The following is a 19470-nucleotide window of genomic DNA, read 5'->3' on the forward strand; positions in this document are numbered from 1 at the left end:
ATTTTTGTTTCTTGTATTAAAGTTATGCAAATCGCTCTTTTTCGTGAATTGCTCTATATTTTTGCGAACATTATGTAAAATCCTAGACTGCCTTGTTATGCATAAAAAAATGTTGTGACTCCACCATGTAAAGGAAAACAGCCATCTGAGGAAATAAGCTTCGTAGGTTTCGTAAATCAAAATGGAAGACTCAGGTGAAAATCAAAATACAAAATTATTCATCAACTAAACATTTATTTAGCATTAATTGTTTTTATGAAAAATAATACATAATAAGGATATACTGGCAAGTGCAAGTTATAATAATACTAAGTTACAAATCTTATGGCAAATGCCACTGTGTTATGCCAAATTGATGATTGAATTATGTGATTAAATTAAACACAGAATTTAATAGCAAGTTGCAAGTTAAAATTTAGTGACAAACATTACAAAAAATACATTTTAACTTGCAACAGGTTTAGGACTTGCGAAGGCTAATATAATTCGTATTATGAGAAATAGCCAAGTAAGACCTTAGGCTACAATATAATTATTATCCTAATAGTAGGGNGTTGGTAAAGTATGATCAGTATAAAAAATAACACCTATACCTACTTATTATTTTACTTTATTTTAGTATTGTAATAAATTTTTTACAGTTTGTTTATCTCAATTTGTGTATCTCCGTATTTTTCGATAGTATCCCATCACCATGATCTAGTCTCGGGCCTCGGGATTGCTATCAGCCACCCGGGCCCTTCCGGCCCAGTCCGACCCTGGTTATACCTAACTACAACTACCTAGTTTCAATGTTTGGGTTTTTATATTATGTTACGTACCTACTTATTGTGATGATATTTTACGAATACGTTGGACACTTGGATTACTGTTTTATACATTTTAATTTTAATAATTTCACAAGAGACGGCACAATAAACCTTGGACATTTTCACACAGAGCCATCAGCCATCTAGCCCCAAAGCCAAAGTAAGCAATAATAATTTAATTATATGCTTGTGTTATGGGTGCTCTGATATACTTACCACACTAGCTAGATGATCAATTTTATCGACAAATCCACTGGAATAAGGTGCAGTCCTGTTGTCCCCCCTGTGTTGGGCCCCCTAGGGGAGCCAACAGGATTTCGAAATCCTGTTGTCCCCCCTGGCTAGGGGAGACAACAGGACTAGATTTTTAATAATGATTTGAGGACTGTTGTCCCCCCTGGCAAAAATTATTTAAAAGCCATAAATTTTTATAGCATAATTTATGAAAAACTGAAGTATTTGACTCAGAATGCCAATTTGCCAAACTGAATACCTAAACGTTTGTCAAGGTATAGCCCGACCAAGAACATAAAAACCCTCGCCATGTTGCGGAAAACTAATGGTACTAATTTCTTTTAATGGCAACAGTAACTTAAAACTTCATTGACATGTCACCTTGCATGTCAGTCTATTGCTGTCAAAGTGTAAACAAACTATATTTTAAATGTGCGTAATTGATTTTGTGAATTAAATTGCTGAAATCTTTTTATAGTCGTGAAAGAAAAGTGGTTCACAATGTGTTAAAGTATTTGTCGAAGAGAAATACTAAGGGTTCGGACAATATTTTCATTGAATAATGTTTCCGACAAAGGTTGTCAAATTGACTGACATGTTTATCGCATAGTACAGTCCACTATGAAAATTAGCTGTGGTTTGTTACAACTACCTATTTTAAATTTTTTTGTCACTTTCTAAGTGTTGAATTTTATGGAATTGGGAAAGAAGTACCGAGTTGGAAGCGTTCATGAGCAAACATTGCAGTTGAATATTCAAGTTCTGAATTTGATTATTGATGAATAATAAAATAAATCCTACTAGCTCGATTGATGGTTTCATTTAATTTATTTAAACCAGATTACCTATAATAATATGTTTCCGTTAATTTATGAAAATATCAAAATAGCCCGAAATCCTGAATCCTGATACATAAAGTTAGCCTATTAATTTAACACAGGTACGACTGTACTCAGTGTTGCACTATCAAATGCAATTGACGCGCCTCTATGCCAGGGTTTTTATGTTCCTGGTCAGGCTATAATATTACAATATTGATAGGTATTGGTGCCGGCCGGTATTATCTAACTAACACTTACAAACTTGAAATTTGGCATGTAGGTTTCCTTATAGGGTGTAGACATCCACTAAGAACGGAATTTATAATATTAAAGGATTGAAAATAATATGACGAAATCGCGGGCGGCTGCTAGTTGAATCACTGTCACTGAGCAAGTAATTTGTTGAATATTATGATTAACTAGCTGTGCCCGCGACTTCGTATGCATGAAAACCCGTTTTCGCAACATTTTTCATTTTTGCTCTGCACCTATTAGGTACTTACTCGTAGCGTGATAGTATATAGCTTAAAGCCTTCCTCAATAAATGGGCTATCTAACACTGAAAGAATTTTTCAAATCGTACCGATAGTTCCTGAGATTAGCGCGTTCAAGTAAACAAACAAACTCTTCAGCTTTATAATATTAAGTATAGATTTGATGTACAGGACCTATAAGTGTAAAGGTGAGTTCGTTCGACGGCTAAAAAAGTAAGCAATAAGTTGACATCAAAAATTTTACCAAAAACTCCCATTTAAATATTTTAGAAACACTTGAAACGTAAAAAGTACAGTTTTTTGTGCTTCTTTTTTAAATTCAATGTTACTGACCGTGAACTTACCTTTTTTTTCCATTTTTTAGATGCACTAGTAATTACCTAAAAACTGATAAGTATGGCTTAGCTTTAAAAGTTAAATCAACTAGCTACTTAATCTAGGTGTTATGATTAATTGAACATGACTCTATCAAACGCGAATTCATCCCGATAATAGGTGGCCCTATTTTAAAAAGTGGAAAAAAGGTATGTTCACGGTCTAGTTTTTTTTATACGATTGAACATTTTAAAAACATGCATAAAACAGCACCCAGACCCGTCACAGAAATTAAAATGCACCATTTCAATTTCTGCCCGACCGGAAATCGAACCGGGACCTCTCGGCATAATAGTCCGTTCTGAACCACTACACCAAATAGCCGACAATATAGTCGGTCTTATCATTATGAAGCGATCTCTACCAGACAACCTATGATGAGGACAGTTGTTTATAATTTAATTTTAAAGCATACTTAGTTCCCTAATACTTGCTCCGCAATCGATTTGATAGCAACTTCCAGTGACACAGGACGCTTTATCACTCGCCAAAAACAACACGACCTCGGCTACATCTTTGCCGCATGCTACTTTTCCTAAAGGACTCGCCGACTCCAGTGTGGAATAAAATAAGTCGTTAGCTTCTTCATTAAGTCCCGCATTTTTCATTAATGCCGTCTTCACTGGCCCGGGATTCACAGCGTTGACTCGAACACCTTTGGGCCCAAACTCAACGGCGGCGCATTTAGTGAACATATCCACCGCCGCTTTAGACATGCAATAAGCCGTCATCATGGACACAGGCATGGAAGACAGCATGCTAGATATGTTAACGACGTTTCCTTTGGCTTGGATCAAATGCGACATGGCCAGGTCCGTCAAAAGAAAAAGCCCCCACAGGTTTGTTCGTACGACTTCCTCGAATGCGTCGATGCCGGCTTCGATACTTCTCAGAACCATGATCCCCGCGTTGTTCACTAGCACATCAAGCCTTCCGAAATGGGCGAGAGTTTTGTTGACAATCTGCTTAACGTCGTCCTGCACACATAGATCCGCGGCAATGACCAAAGGTTCCGATGTGAAATCTTTGCACGAGTTCGCGACTTTCATCAGGTTGCCAACGTTTCTTCCGACCAGCGCGAGCTTGGCGGATGCCTTCGCGAACAGCAGGGCACACTCGGCGCCGATGCCAGAGCTGGCACCGGTAATTACAACAACTTTGTTATTGAAGTCCATTATATTTATAGTGGCTTTGAGAAAAATAACTTTATAATAGGATTGACAACTAGGTAAGTAAGTACGAGTATAGGTGTAAAATTAACGGTGCAATGTTAAATGAGATGTCTGGCCATAGCTTTTATAGTAATACCTAAGTATTACTTACGGATTTGCTGAGGATAAGGAAGTGACTTCGTAAATAACACCATAGGGTCAAACCTCCAAATATCGACCATAATATCGGCGTCGTTGAAGTAACAATACCTTCTAACTGCATTTATTTTTTTGGTCTATATGAGGTAGTAAAAATACGAAAATATATGATAACATTTAAGGGAGGCATTCAGTAATTACAGCAGTGGACGTCCTGTACTCCTGTCGCTGAAATGATGATGATAATGATTTGAAGAATCAGTCAGCGGTCTCCAGCCTCCAGTCATAAATGACAACCTTTACGTTGCAGCAAGATGAGCCCGTAACACAACACCTAGGCCCAGAACAGACGGTGAAACGCGACTGCAACGAAACTGCAACTTTCTGATGATTCTGATGAATGAAACTGAAACTGAAAGTTTCAAACTGGTCGCGTCATGTGTGGTCTCTCAACGGACGCTATGGCAGAAACTTAGATGCAACTCAAAAGTAACTACCAGTTGCAGTTCGTTGCAGTCGCGTTTCACCGTCTGTTCTGGGCCTTAATGTGCGAATCCAAATGCGCATTTTCTCACATAGATGAATTCGCGCAAGTATACCTCAATCGAAATCTGAAGGTTGGAAACATCTTCACTCTTACTGTTTAATCTTATTTGTTTTATTCATTTTCGCATCTGTTAATGTTACAGTCAAAACTCATAATCGGTATATGTAGGAGTATTATAGTGCTTTTGGTGTGTCTTTTCTAAATAATGTTATCTCTAATAAACTAAATAAACTAATTATTCGTAATAGATAAGAAGAATATTAAATTGTACTTACAAATTACTAAAATAATGCCCGTTTTCACCATAAATCCCTAATTTTGAAGAAACCCTTAGTATGTAAACAAAATTCCTGTTACTTATTTGTTACCATAAGTGTAATAGTAGGAATAGTTAGGAGGAGGAGGATAAGAGTAATAGTTCCGTTTGTGGTTCCGTTAAACTAAGGGCGTCGCGTCTGTCAAAACCAGTTTTGGCTGAATTTGCAGTCAGAAGTGGTTTTGACCGATTATGAGTTCTGACTGTAACATTAGGTAATATCTGGTTTTGCTAGGTTTTTGCGTTTCTGTGCTAAATAAATTCAAATAATCATAAATGAACATCGGTAGGTATATTTATTTAAGTGCTCTATCTTCCTAGTTAGGGGCCATTCATTTATTATTTTACTAGCTTTTGCTAGCTTGCTCTAGCTTGTCACAGATCGTCATAAATTATAGCCTAATATGTTATTCTGGGTTATAAACAATAATACTGTAAAGTTTCATCAAAATCCGTTCAGTAGTTTTTGCGTGAAAGAGTAACAAACATCCACACAAACTTTCGCATTTATAATATTAGTAGGATTTATAGGTACAGCTTCTGCCCGCGGCTTCACCCGCGTGAAGTTTGTCACAGATTGTCATAAATCATAGCCTATGTTATTCTGGGTTATAAACACAGAACATTTCTATGTTCTGTGGTTATAAACAATAATACTATAAAGTTTTATCAAAATCCGTTCAGTAGTTTGCGTCAAAGAATAAACATGTTAACATCCAGACATCCATACAAACTTTCATATAATATTAGTAGGAGGATTCGTTGCCTGCTGCTGTTTTTCCCGTTTAGTATGTACATTTCCATAGACTGGGTTGACGACAAAAGTCACCAGTGCGCGAGCGCTTTGTCCAGCAGTAGGCGAATTAAAAATCAAAAGGGATTACCTGAGTAGTTAACAAAAGCGATAGCAATTTAAGTAACTATGTAAGTGAGTAATGTACAGAACCCTGTGTGGCAAAGTACTAATCGGTATGCACTATATTTTTTTAAATTCAAAAATAATACCTACTCAAGAAGCACCTTGCATTGTTGAAGTAAACACATAAAAGGCGACAAGTGATCAACCTTTTCATAATTACATTCAATAGCACGCTACCACTGGCGATAGTTGATAACAATGTTGTAAACAAAATTAACCAAATTACATAATTTTAAAGTTATTTAATTGTGAATTGTTACTTTTATAAGCCATGGAACTAATCCTGTTTGGTTTACTGGTTCTGTTCCATCAGTCGGTATCGACAGAGGTAATCTACAAGCTAAGCAGTAAGTATTGTCAAAGTCCGGTCATAAAAGTAATACACTCGGCGTCAAACAAATCGCACCTCCCGCGATAAGCACTTTCAAACGTATGCATCCCTATTTCCCACCAATATTGGTACCCATTTTTAAAGCCTAATAAATTCTAAACTTCATTTCATTAAAGGAAAGGATTTCACCCCAAAAATGTGTCTTTATAAGGATCCAGAGTCTCTTCTGGCCTAAAAACTGTTTAGTTGGGATTATTCGCTATCCCTCTGTTAAAGAGGACACGTGAGATCACCTATTTGGTTTTATAACCACAAAAATAGGTCTAATTGATCCCAGAGGTGGGCCACAAGTGAGGCCGTTTTTCAAGTCACATTTATGGTTAATCTATATACTTATATAAAAGAAAGTCGTGTTAGTTACTTCGCTTATAACTCAAGAACGGCTGAACCGATTTAGCTGAAAATTGTCAGGGAGGTAGTTTAGAGCCAGGAAAAGGACATAGGATACTTTTTATCCCGTTCGAAATTAAAAAAAAAGTCTGCTTATTTATTGCCATTAAGGCGGAACAAAGTTCGCCGGGTCAGCTAGTTGTTTATAAAAAAACTAAATGCGTTTGTCTTTAAGTTTAAATTTAAGTACTGGGCTTTCAAATACCTAACACAAATATTGTTAGGGCACCATGATTGTATCAGAAGAAAATCTTTAAAGTTATTGTTTACGCTGTAAAAGACCTTGTACGAAAACTAAGATGATGAATAGGTAAAGGTTTTTAGGTTCTTTCTTTTACGCTTGCGTCAACGCCAACACTTGCGTGTGTTACCTTACTGATCCTTGAATAATACCTACGTAAGTACCTATATTGTTGAAAAACATGGTAAATTTTATTGTACCTGATCATCTCTTACAATTATGTGAGATGCAGTCAGCAACAGCTTTCTCGTGGGGAATAAAATAAAAAAACAAGTATGTAGATGTTAGCAATTAGTTAGCAGCAGCTTAACCATTTATCTAGGCTTCTTTTTCAGAGGGGGGGGGGGGGGCTGTGCCTCTGACATGCCATGTCACTATCTAACTCATGATTAATACTATCTGAGTATGATGGACTGCCATCTTGAAATTGGCGCATGAGCATGCCCTTATTTTCAACGATTGCCGTTCTTGTACAATTACCCATGAGCATTGCCGTTTGATTTGATCACAATGTTGATGGATTTCCAGAGGAAGATTATGCACGAATGCCGCTGAAGACCGACCTGGACCGCTACCAGCACTGCCTGAACCAGCCCAATGGGGTGTACTGCTTCGCGCACGCCGACGTCGTCTCCGACGGCCCGAGCGAACTGCTGGATATGATGAGGGTCTGTACACCTTCCAGGCAAACCAGCTTGGCCACTCTTTATCTGATTTCAAGATACTTTGACGTGTCCTACGTACTCTCTTCTTTTACGTCGGGAAATTCTTGGCGCGTAATGGCTGATGAGGACAACCAATGGATTATGCTAGATTCTCCCCGTCAATAATTAACTTTTAAAAAAAAATAAAACCGACTTCAAATGCGTGAACACAAAAAAAAACTAAAAAAATTGAAAATATTGCGTATAAAAAAGTTCATCCCCAATTTTCCACCCTTGGGGGTGAAATATTTTCTTCAAATTCGCATGCAACCACCCTTTTGGTAATACCTATTCAACAAAAAAATAATCGTTCAAATTGATTTATAATCGGCGGAGATATTGTGTATAAAAAAGTTCATCCCCAATTTTCCACCCTTGGGTTGGTTGTTTTTTCTATTATTAAATTTAAATGGGACCACCCTTGAGGTATTACCTATATGACGAAAAAAGATTTGTTCAAATCGGTTCATAATTGGCGGAGTTATCGCGTAACAAACATAGAAAAAAAACATACGGGTCGAATTGAGAACCTCCTCCTTTTTTGAAGTCGGTTGAAAAAGCGGGGCCTACCCGCTAAACTAAAACCCGGAGCCCAATGAAACGGAGCTGCAAGTTACTGTCTAACTTGGACATTCGTCCGCTCCGTCTCAGGCTACCGCGTTTCAAGAGGAATATGGTGGATCTCCTTGGGTCGTCCGCTTACGGCGACCTGAACCCTGGTGCGCCGCCGCCACGGCTTGACGAGCCTGACTTAAGAAGACTATTCTATTGTGGTTTTTATAACAGGGCTACTCAGCATACACGACCGCGCACCACAACTACACACGGCTGCGCCGCGGGCTGTGCATGACGCGCTCCTGCCAACAGTTCTACTCCGGGGACAGCGAGCCTGAACTGCGGGCAGCCGCCGAGGCCTGCCTCAACCACACACTGGCCCAAGAGTGCGGTCTAAAGACGAAAGTCACAAAGGTATTTTCTCAGTGCTAAGAGTCAGCTACTTCTAAACATTACAAGCAGATTGCTGCTGCTATTATATGTCTTCGGACTAGTATAGGTTAGGGTCCTCTATTTACTAAAAAGCCATAATTTTGTTGGGATCCGGATCAAGAAAATTCCACTAAAATTGAGTTTTCCGACACAGATAAACTGCTACTTCGAAGATGAGACGAAGAGCAAATACTCAGTCGACTGGGTGGACTGGGCCGTTGCGGCGCTCATATTTGCTGTCCTTACCTTGAATGTTGCAGGGAGTGTATATGACTATACCAGAGACGAGGCTAAGCCAGGTACAACCAATTGAGTAAGTTTAGAATAACGATTTTGATGTGCGGCGGTACTAAGATGTGAGTGACTGAGTTTTTTGCCCTGCTTCTTCTCAGCACTGGGCCATTAATTAAAATTTTTATTGCCATTAAATCTAACGGCTTCTGCACTAAGCATAGCTAGTATCGCAGTAGGCCTTTTTAGTTTTTACAACATGGTCTTAGTCTTTACTTTGTAGTCCCGATCCCGAAGCAGTGGTAGGACGTTTAAGGTGCTTTTTAAAAGCTTGCAAAATTAAAATGAGTTTTATAAGTTTTTATGTCTGATAGCCCTTCTCGTTCGTTCGCTAAAATCCATTTGAAAAGTACCCAAATAACAATTCTATAAACATTAAAGTCCAACACGTATGGCGCATAATCATTCTAGTATATTACAGCGAACAGATTCCTGCTGTCATTCTCGTGGAAGAGAAACTGGAAGCAGCTGATGCAGCCGCCGTCACCAGATCCTCGCGCAATGGAGCTGCAGTCACTCAATGGGATAAGGCAGGTTCTAAACATTCAAGTGTTTAGCTATTTAAGACCATGTCAACCATGTGATAGGTAGGTAATAAGCACAGTCGGTAGAATCCTAAGCTACTTCTTAAAACCACAAGAAGATTACTTTTTTATGCAGAACAAGGCAAGTATTTGACCGCAATCGCACCTGCCTGATGTTAAGTGAGATGCTGTCTAGGATGGTACAATGTATCTGCCCTGTAAGTGTACGGGAAAGACAACAGCAGGCAACGAATTCCAGTCTCTAGCTGTTCGCATTAATGTGTAGACTGTAGAGTCATATTTCCAACCAAAAAACTAAATACTCGGCCTGCTAAGTATAAACTCTCTAATCCACTAATAATAATACAACCCTTGTCCTCAGATTCTTGACCTGCCTCATAATCGTATTCGTCCACGTGCCCATGCCAGCACACATTGCTCTTGAAAACCCCGACTTCATAGAAAAGGTATGTATCTACTTGTCTACCAAATGGTTTTTTATAGATATCTTGAACGTAAATAAATATTTACATAAATAATTCAAAAGAATATAAAAAATTCGACTTTGCATACACAATGTCGTCAATTTTTAGTTTGGCGAAAGTTCATGGCACAGTCTTCTGGAAAAATCTTATTCCACCGTAAATTCCGTTGCGATGTCACTATTATATTTGGAATGGGTGACATTTCTAATAAATCATCAGACATTGCTTCTTGAAAAAAGAACATGAAAGATGCCTCACCAAACCTCTTCGTAAAAGTTACAATAAAATAAAAGGGTCTCTCAACAATTTCAGGGGTACGAGGGGAAGGACAACTATTTGATTTATAACGCGAACACGACAACGCAGTCATTTTTCTTGATGTCAGGTTTGCTGCTGGTCTACAACATGCAAATATCAACTGAGAAGCAGCCGTTTACGTGGAGAAAATATATGAAGTCGATATTTTTGAGATGGACGAGGTAAGGACATAAGGAAGGAGGCAATTATAATAACGTCATGTGGTATTTGCCTAAAATAATATTTATTTACTCATTACAGGCTGGCCCCGATGATCCTCCTCTCACTGGTACTGTCAGCTACTTGGCTGCGTTTCTCAGCTTATGGACCACTTTGGCATGTAAGTGTCCATCACTAACTATCGACGATTTTTTGTTTAATTTTCCAAAGAAAAAAAAATACAATTTATGCAACTTTTTATGCGTTTCTTTGAACGAGAAAAAACACATTAACACACAAAAGGAACTACGTTAAATATAAAAAAAGGATATATTTTCTCAAGGACTTTGGTGGAATTCAGTAGTGAAATGAATGGACCGATGTTCAAAATCTGTCCATAAACAAAACAATGTCATACTGGTATTCTTTATTTTTAGGAACAGACAGGAGAAGAAGTGGAATACTGCCGCAAATACTGGATTTACAACGCGCTGTTTATCAACAATCTCGTCGACGTCTCCACTTGCAATTTGCAGGCTTGGTATTTACTTTTACAGTACTTTTATTTTTACTATTCAATAGTTTCTTTTCTTCACGTTCTATCTACGGAAACTCTGTCTGTCTTGCTTTCACGCCTAAACCACTGATCCGATTTCGATTAAATTTGACAGAGATAGTTTGAGTCCCGGGAAAGAACACAGGATAGTTTTTATCCCGGTTTTTGAACCAGAGACGCGTGCGATAAAGTTTTTCTGTGACAGACAAAATTCTAGCAAAAGCTAGTACTTAGATAAATCTTTCTGTACGTATGTTCCTTTTTATTTTGGTCAGCCTGGCAGCGTACTTTTTTCTTTGTTTTTAACCTTTCGTAGCATTTGTTTTTTGTCGTCTATAAAAACTGTAACGTCCCCAGGTCGTCAGCCAGCGACTTCCACCTGCACATGATAGGCCTGACGGTGCTTTATCTGGCACCGAGCGTGGCGTGGCGGCGCGTGATGCTGGCACTGCTATACGTGGTGGGCCTGGTGTGGCCGGCTTACAACGTCATCACAAGAGACCTGGATGGCACTTTGATCGCCAAACCAGAGTTAGTCTTATCAGTTATCATTTTATTGTGCTCCCTGAAATCTACGGGTAGGCGAGTAGAGATCTTGTTCTTCGCAATCGATGATATTTTCTCACTTACAAATTCACTTAACGTAAGACGTAGATCACATTTTGAGACCTCTATAACATCTCTACACTACGGATTGGTATAAAATAGTAGCTGATCGCTTATGATTTTCGTGAAAAACTATGTCGTATTCATTCGTAATCTTCTGACTTCTCCAAAACAGTTATTAACAACGTAGTCACTTGTGCAGTGGCGGAAATACTCAATACTCAATTCTTTAATGCATCCATAATGTTACAGAGGAAAGTTACCTTATTGTGCATAATGTCAGGCCTGTTCATCTCCGCGAGTTTACATCGAAAACAAAACACGCACGATGGCCCACCTATAGGATACTATTCGACAAGGCCTCACATACGAGCGAACATTGACTCACGCACGCGTATTCTTGTGTATGATGGAAGAAAATAAAGAAAATAGTGTACTAAATAATGAGCAGTATTTAACTGCCTAAATAATAATAAAAACACAGAATGTACTTTTTTAAGTTGCCTCAATACACTGAGAGGTAAATAAGTAGTTAATGTTATTCATGATAATTCATGCTAAATCATGTATTTCCTCCGCCATTTTCCGCAGTTTGGCACCTCACGTCACATCATTTTACCGAAGTCAGCCCTATAGCTTCGGCGCAGTGCCGATCACTGACGTTTGTCAACAAAATGGTGCTTGACTCTTGAGACAGGCTAAATTACACCATATTGTTAATTAATTTATTTATTTATTTAATGAGCAACATAATAAGCTTACAGAAAACCCAAAGCGCTTACATGTTTAGTCACCACATCGATTACAATAAAATTATATATAGTCAAAAAATTACACAAATTATTAAATTAAATTAAAATTAAATTCTGTTTAAACAGAATTAATTAATTAACAAATTCTAGATAATAAACAAATCGAGATAAAATTAATATAGATACATTAGAACAGAAAAATTATGGATTAATAATGTCACATGTCAAAAAAAAAATCATTATATCAAGCAGGTCATCATTATCATTAACAATGAGTGTCATTGAGTGATATACAAAAACGTTTAAAAATAAATCCAATATGGTCGGCAAAAATGTCAATATCCTCGTGCTGAGCGAGCAAGTCGCCAATGAACAATAATGACATTGAGCATACATTTTTTTAAATACCTTCGCGAAGTAAAACTTCTGTACGTAGTACTTATTATTATTCTGTGATAATGTCCCTAATTTGCTCGCACACGGGTGACCTCTTCGTTTTTCAGCTCTTTTCAGGTATAGCTATTATATTGCGTACATTTTCCCGCAGAACAATTATGGAGTACTACAAGAATGACGAGACGTTCCACTACCTGTACAAGCGGACATACAGCAACATGCCCGTGTTCATTATCGGCATGACCCTCGGCTTCTTCATCTACGACTGGCAGAAGAGGAAGGTCACGACGCGGGACCACTCGGTATTGTCTATGTAATAGTTGCTATGCTATGCTTGCTGATGAGGGATGGGTTACTCCGAAGAGTGCTAAATAAAACCGACCCGTTTGAGTGCTGCTCATACACTGATTTATTACTAAGTGATTCTACAGGCGTGAATTAAAACTAGGTCAAACTTATACGTAAAGTGTTTAACGCCTACTTAGCAATAAATGATTTAACTATATAAAAGGGAAATGTGCAAGTAATAATGTACGATAGCTCGTACAGTCTGCCTTTCTTCTATGGTGGTGATAACATTCAGCTTCAGCTTGCTAGAATCTTGCTTTGAAACTTCTAGAAGTTGTATGCTACGGGTTACTACGCATTCGGCGTCAATCAGATTTCTTTTCTTAGTTAAGACAGCTTGAGTTTGCTAGAATCTTGCTTTGATATAGCTAACACGTTTGCTAGCTATACAGAGAATCTGAAATAGAGGTTCTGATTTCCTAATAAAAGACGACAAATAGAAACCTTTTAAACTTTCGCGTTCCATTGTGATCTAAATATAACTCAAAGGTGACTGACTGACTGACATACTGATCTATCAACGCACAGTCCAAACCACTGGACGGATCGGGCTGAAATTTGGCATGCACTCATGCAGGTAGATGTTATGACGTAGGCATTCGCTAAGAAAGGATTTTACAAAACTCCATCCCTAAAGGGGTAAAACGGGATTCACGCGGAGATATGGGGCCTTCGAAGTACCATATTTCATATTGTCGCCATGTCACGTTTCGGGAAGATTAACTGACAGAAGACATTGTTGCAGAAGTACCGCTACGCCTATTGGTTGTTGTTTCCGTTGATGGTGCTGGTGCTGCAATCTGGCGGGTACTGCTTCTACCAGCCGGGGCCGCCGCGCTCGCTGCCGCTGCGGGCGCTGTTCACGCCCGTCATCAAGCCGCTGTTCGGGCTCATCGTCGCGCTCATCATCGCCGGCGCCGTCAACAAAGTCGAAAGTGAGCATGGCTGGACATAGCTAGGGTTGCCAGGCGTCCGGATAAAGCCGGACATAGTTAGGCTTTTTGATTGCGTGTCCGGCCAAAATAACCGATGTCCGGCCTGTTCGGCCTTTTTATTTGGTTGTCGCGCCAGGCGAAAGTCGAACCACAGAATAAGGCACGCACGCATCAGGACGTTAGGCAACCGATGATGATAGTATTCACTCGTGAGCTCACTAATTACACCCACAGACCACACAGCACAAAGTATTAGTTGGTTCAGGTTCAACACTGATAAGGCCAAAGATGTATCTGTTCGCTACTGATGTCAGTTTTCTTGAATTCTTTGAAGTAATGAAGCTCGCCGCGCTTCGTTGCAAATCACAAGTATTCTTCTTGTATGATAGTGAGCAAGAATCACAAAATAACAATATGGTTTTAATAAGATCGAGTGATCTGTGAGTTGACTCATTCTTTTTACTGCATTTTCACCTGTGTCTCAAACAGCCACGCGTCCATGAGTTACTTAGCATAATATAGTCTGCAAAAGTAAGTTATGGACTAAGTAAGTCTACAATGTAGACCGTAGTTGTCATGGTTGTATGCTTGTTGCAGCGTTATACCGCAGCGTGCTGGAGTGGCGCGGGTTCGTGCCTCTGGCCAAGCTGTCGTTCAGCATCTACACCTTCCACATGCTCGTGATCCGCTACGCCGTCGGCTCGCGTGCCACCTTGGTCCACATGTCCTACGTGCACGTTGTAAGTGCCAGTGTTTAGCTGATCTTCGACATAAAATAGATAGTAAGAGCGCTTTCACATTTAGAGTAGGCGCACACCGTTGATTTTTAGTTGGCCGATAGGTGTGCCCGATTTTAATTTGTATGAAGAATCGGCCAAATCGAATCGGCGTAGTGTGCGCACTCCCATACATGCCCATACTGATCAACTGCCCGACTAAACTATCGGCCGACGAAAAATCAACGGTGTGCGCCTACTCTTAGGCGATTTACAAGCGCGACAAACGCGCGACAGACGCGCTGCCGAAAATGTCATACTATGACCACGGTAATACTATCATACAGTATTGTAACTTCATATAAACGGACGAAACGCGAGCTTTCCTTCGAAATTCAAATCTCGGTATGCGCTCGACATGCAAAAGCCGGGGGTGTCGCGAATGTGCCACAGTAATAAACGGACGATGTGTTGGTTTTTAAACAGTAAGTGTTTTTTTAAAAAAAAATAATTACAAGTACCTATCTATACAGGGTGTTAGGTAAATGGGTTTATAAGCTGACACTAGCCCATGTTAACATTTATGCATGTAAATGGTATGGTGAAGTCAGTGATATAATTATTTTTTAATTTTCATACAAAATAAAATTTTTAAAATCAGATTTGTATGAAAATTAAAATTATTAAAATGATGATATCAATTTTCTAACACTCTGTATAATAATCAAGCATTTTTTACGCCTCACTCGAGGCGCATACATTTTACAGTCGCTTTATAAGATTTGTTACTAAATCTTAACACAATTTTTTTTTTAATTAAATCAATTAAGAGCGTTTACGCGAAGCGCGGCGTTTCAAGGGGCATCATTGGAAATGATTCGCGCGCGGCGTTTTTTAATAGTTTTCAAATGTTATAGCAAAACAATAACAATGAATTAAATATCGTTTCAAAGTAAATATTTTAAAGAAGATGTTGTTTTATTATATTAAGCTATTTTTATGTTGAATAAAGAAAGAATATTGGTGAAAAAATCACTTTGATTTTTGGGTATTTCACGTTCTTTTAATTTGTGATTTCTTATTGTAAAATGCTTAAATCTAAAAATTTTCTCAGATAACTATTTGCCCAAGGATCTATGCTATAGGATATAAATGTTTGTTAAATCGTTTTCACAGTATTTTTATAAAAATTTCAGCTTGTAAACTGACGCTAAAGTGGAAATTTACAAAACCTTCCTTTTTCTTGATAGAATTCTTAAATACTAAACTAATCGCAATATTTTCTCAATTAACTATTTAGACGACGAAATTGCCTAACTATTTATGCCTATAACATATTTGTAGTATTACTGGTTAATGATTGTAACGAGTTGAAAAAGTACTGTTTTTGCGCCAAACGGCGTAAACGCTCTTAATAACAAGGCAACATGCATTTTTATCCTATTGCATTCACAAAGTGTTTTGTTTGTCAAAATAAAATAAAAAAATTACAATCACAAAATACATTAACAAAACTAGATAGAAATTCTAAGTAGGCAGATGTAATGAAAATAGGGTCTGCAGGTGGGCAGCCCTATCGCATGTTGTCATACGGTGACGTACCGCGCGGCTGTTGACATTTATTTCAAAAATATGGCCGAATTAAAAAACTAAAACGTTTGTTTTTATTTGTATAGAGAACAATAGTGTCTAGACAAACCTAAAAAGGATTTAGGACGCTATTTGGATCAAATATGTAATTGCTCAATAATGAATAATAAATAAATAAATAAATAAAATTGGAATACTGTATAGATAGTATTACCGTTCTATGACAGCCGATGCCTGCCTTCACATTATAAAACGCCGCTGATGCGCTGCTGTCGAGCTTCTAACGCCCTAATGTGAAAGCGCTCTAACAGAAGACAATCACCAGCTGTAATGTACTTCATTTTGCATAGTATACAGAGGCGTCTCAAACGGGCGGCATTCGCGCTCGCGCTGGTTTAGAATGTTTGAGGCTGCCAGACATAGGTGACTTTCTGAAACGACAATAGCCCAATCGATGACGGGCTGGCTGACTCAAAATCCAAGGAACATGGGTTCAATCAAACCCCGCCTGGACTTTTGTGATGAGCCCACACGTAACGCAAGCATATTTGGCTTACCACTTCTTTACTTGACTTGACTTTCTCCCGCCACTACTTCGCAGCACCAGCCGACATGTTATTCCAGAGTGGTGGTAGCAACCTTCACTATTAAAGAACTTGAATTTTAATTATATTTTTTCCTCTTCCTTTTACAAAAAAAATGAGAAGAACAAATGCGATTTAATTTATTTTCAGTTCCAGGAATACTTCGGCTACATGGGGCTGATCGTGATATTCTCTGTGGTGGCACACTTGTGCGTCGAGGCGCCCGTGAACCACCTCGTCAAGATGGCGTTCGTAGACCAGTCGGCGCCTGCGCAAGCGCCCGCGAAAGACAACAAAGCCGAATAAATACCAACAATGGAATATGTACGAGCCAGTAGCACGTACCGAATAGGGTATTTGACACCACCAATCAATTGACGTACTTTTTAAAACTGTCAAAACGAAACTCTCCCATAGATTTTGTACGGCAATACTAGCATGTGACGTCACAATTTTATCAACACAATGAAACTACTTTTTTCAATTATAATGCAACCAAAAATCGTAATTTACAGGTAATTAAAAATTAATTAAGTTTTTAAGACCAGAAACAAGTGTATTTTTAAAAAAGTTGTGGTTTAGAATTATTGGCGAATGGTGTCAAATACCCAATTGCGCGTCAGCATTTTACATTGTTTCATAAGTTCGCGTCACATCAGCATTTTTACTCCACATTTATAATTTCATCAGTTCATGTTCGGTCATCGTTCATACCGTGCGCGTTCTCAATATCATTCTATCATTTAGCATAAGTATCAGTCTATCAATACAGTTATATCAGTTCATATCAGACTTTCATTCCTCTCTTCTATCAGCAACATATCACTCAAGAGCGTACAAACCGTACAGAATAGGAGATGTCATGGAGAGGACAGAGACTTGTATAAAACACAGCGATAAAAGCCTCTTAGTATCACATCACTAAATAAAATTTTAAGCATGTTTATTTTATGGTTGTTTTAATGAAAGCAACTTACTTACAGTTATGATATTAAGTTAGATACTAATTCGTAAAATACTGACTGCATAAGTACTTCTAAACAGCTTTGAACTTAAATATACAACGTAATGTAGCAGAGTAGCGGACGCCTAGTACAAAAGACATCAACGCACCAGCATCAAGAAGTAGTGACCGAGGTCAGGCAATATTTATTGAACACCAATTTCGATTTGATCAATTCCATCTATTACTTATGTTTATGTAGAGAAAATATTTCAAAATATCACTTATTATTACAACTACATTAATTTGATACCACAGTGTATAGGTATTTTGCCGCATCGTCTGTTCATTACAAAATAATTAATGAGACATTTAATTTTAAAGGTGCGAAGCTGCGCCTTTAAAACTTGGGAGTAAGTAAAGAAATATCTTTAATATACGTGTATGTTTTTAAGTTGTCTTTCAAGAGAAGGTAAATCACGGAAATATAAATTGGACACACAAAAATGTGTCCACGAAAATGTCATTTTAATTTACTCTTCAACACGTGTGTAACTTTTTATTGGTAGGGTGTTTAGGGGGTTACCTTAATACTACATACCTACCCACATACCACAGCACATACCTTTAACAAATAGTAGGTATAGGTACGTTTGATAAACGAAACCTAAATGAGTGAAATGTGCGCGAATTTGAATTTAGAACGTTTCAAAAATATTCGCCGCCGTGCCGTGCATATCGTTCCCCCATCCAATTGCAATATTTTGTCAAAAATATAAGAATTCTAAATACTGCTCATGCAAGAGTTAATAGTTAGCTAAAGTATCTACGAAGTTCATACCTTTTCTCCATGGCGGATGTCACGTACTTTGCCGGCGTCGCGTCGCTTTTCTCCGGGACTTTTCTATTGAAGTAAGTTACCGTTCATTTTGAAGTAACTTTACACTGATTTGTTTCATTTGCTTACACTTGTGCACTTTCATGAATACTGAAATTGTTAATAATCCACAATTATTACACATTTCACTTAAAGATAAACACAATTTTTACAAATTATGACAAAAAAAACTGCCTCACCCTCCCGCCAAGAACTCCAAATTCAAGTCGGAGTTTATTTTTTTAAAAATGCATTCACAGATTAAATAATTTATCATGGTGCATGGTGGTGACGAGGTGAGTGCAGAGCCCCGATTACGGTAACTTTTAACGTTTCCAATCCAGACACGCTTCTCGATTCTGCGATACGATTGGTCGTTCAACAGCGTACGTCAGCTGTTTTGACCAATCGTATCGCAGAATCGATGAAGCGCGTCTGGATTGTAGACGTTAAAAGTTACCGTAATCGGGGCTCAGTTTTGCTAGCAACTTTAGTTTGAAAAGAAAATTGTTATTTTGATTTAAATAAACAAAAATAAGTACAAAGAAATAAAAACTAGAACTACTTAAGTAGTGTATCAAGATATTTTTTATTTTCATAGCATCATTATTTATTATTTATCTAATATGATGCATAGCTTCATACTAAGAGTAGGCGCACACCGTTGATTTTTAGTTGGCCGATATTTGTGCCCGATTTTAATTTGTATGAAGAATCGGCCAAATCGAATCGGCGTAGTGTGCGCACTCCCATACCTACATGCCCATACTGATCAACTGCCCGACTAAACTATCCGCCGACGAAAAATCAACGGTGTGCGCCTACTCTTAGTTGACTGTTAGTTGGGCCCGATTCTTATTTGTATGAAGTTCA

General features: G+C 38.2%; 2 protein-coding genes across 3 annotated transcripts; one reads left to right on the forward strand and one right to left on the reverse strand.

Moving 5' to 3' along the window:
- Positions 1–3137: 3137 nt before the first annotated feature.
- Positions 3138–3908, reverse strand: LOC114351166 (3-oxoacyl-[acyl-carrier-protein] reductase FabG-like). The gene has a single exon (XM_028302251.1). The coding sequence runs from the start codon at positions 3906–3908 to the stop codon at positions 3138–3140; it is 771 nt and encodes a 256-aa protein (XP_028158052.1).
- A 2089-nt stretch (positions 3909–5997) lies between these two features.
- LOC114351195 (nose resistant to fluoxetine protein 6-like) lies at positions 5998–17248 on the forward strand. Of its 2 annotated transcripts, none has more exons than XM_028302308.1 (14): positions 5998–6172; positions 7376–7515; positions 8338–8520; positions 8693–8837; positions 9251–9359; positions 9736–9820; positions 10151–10317; positions 10397–10475; positions 10732–10835; positions 11208–11381; positions 12756–12906; positions 13698–13887; positions 14485–14627; positions 16928–17248. In XM_028302308.1, exons 1-14 carry the CDS (start codon positions 6097–6099, stop codon positions 17081–17083), a joined length of 1902 nt encoding a protein of 633 aa, XP_028158109.1. In that variant the 5' UTR covers positions 5998–6096; the 3' UTR covers positions 17084–17248. The 2 variants fall into 2 exon arrangements, with proteins under 2 accessions (XP_028158109.1, XP_028158110.1); XM_028302309.1 differs by having other exon boundaries at positions 13701–13887.
- The last annotated feature ends 2222 nt before the right edge of the window (positions 17249–19470 follow it).

Source organism: Ostrinia furnacalis, unplaced genomic scaffold, assembly GCF_004193835.3.
Source record: "Ostrinia furnacalis isolate ACB-3 unplaced genomic scaffold, ASM419383v2 OfSCF1098, whole genome shotgun sequence".
Taxonomy (NCBI): Eukaryota; Metazoa; Arthropoda; class Insecta; order Lepidoptera; family Crambidae; genus Ostrinia; species Ostrinia furnacalis.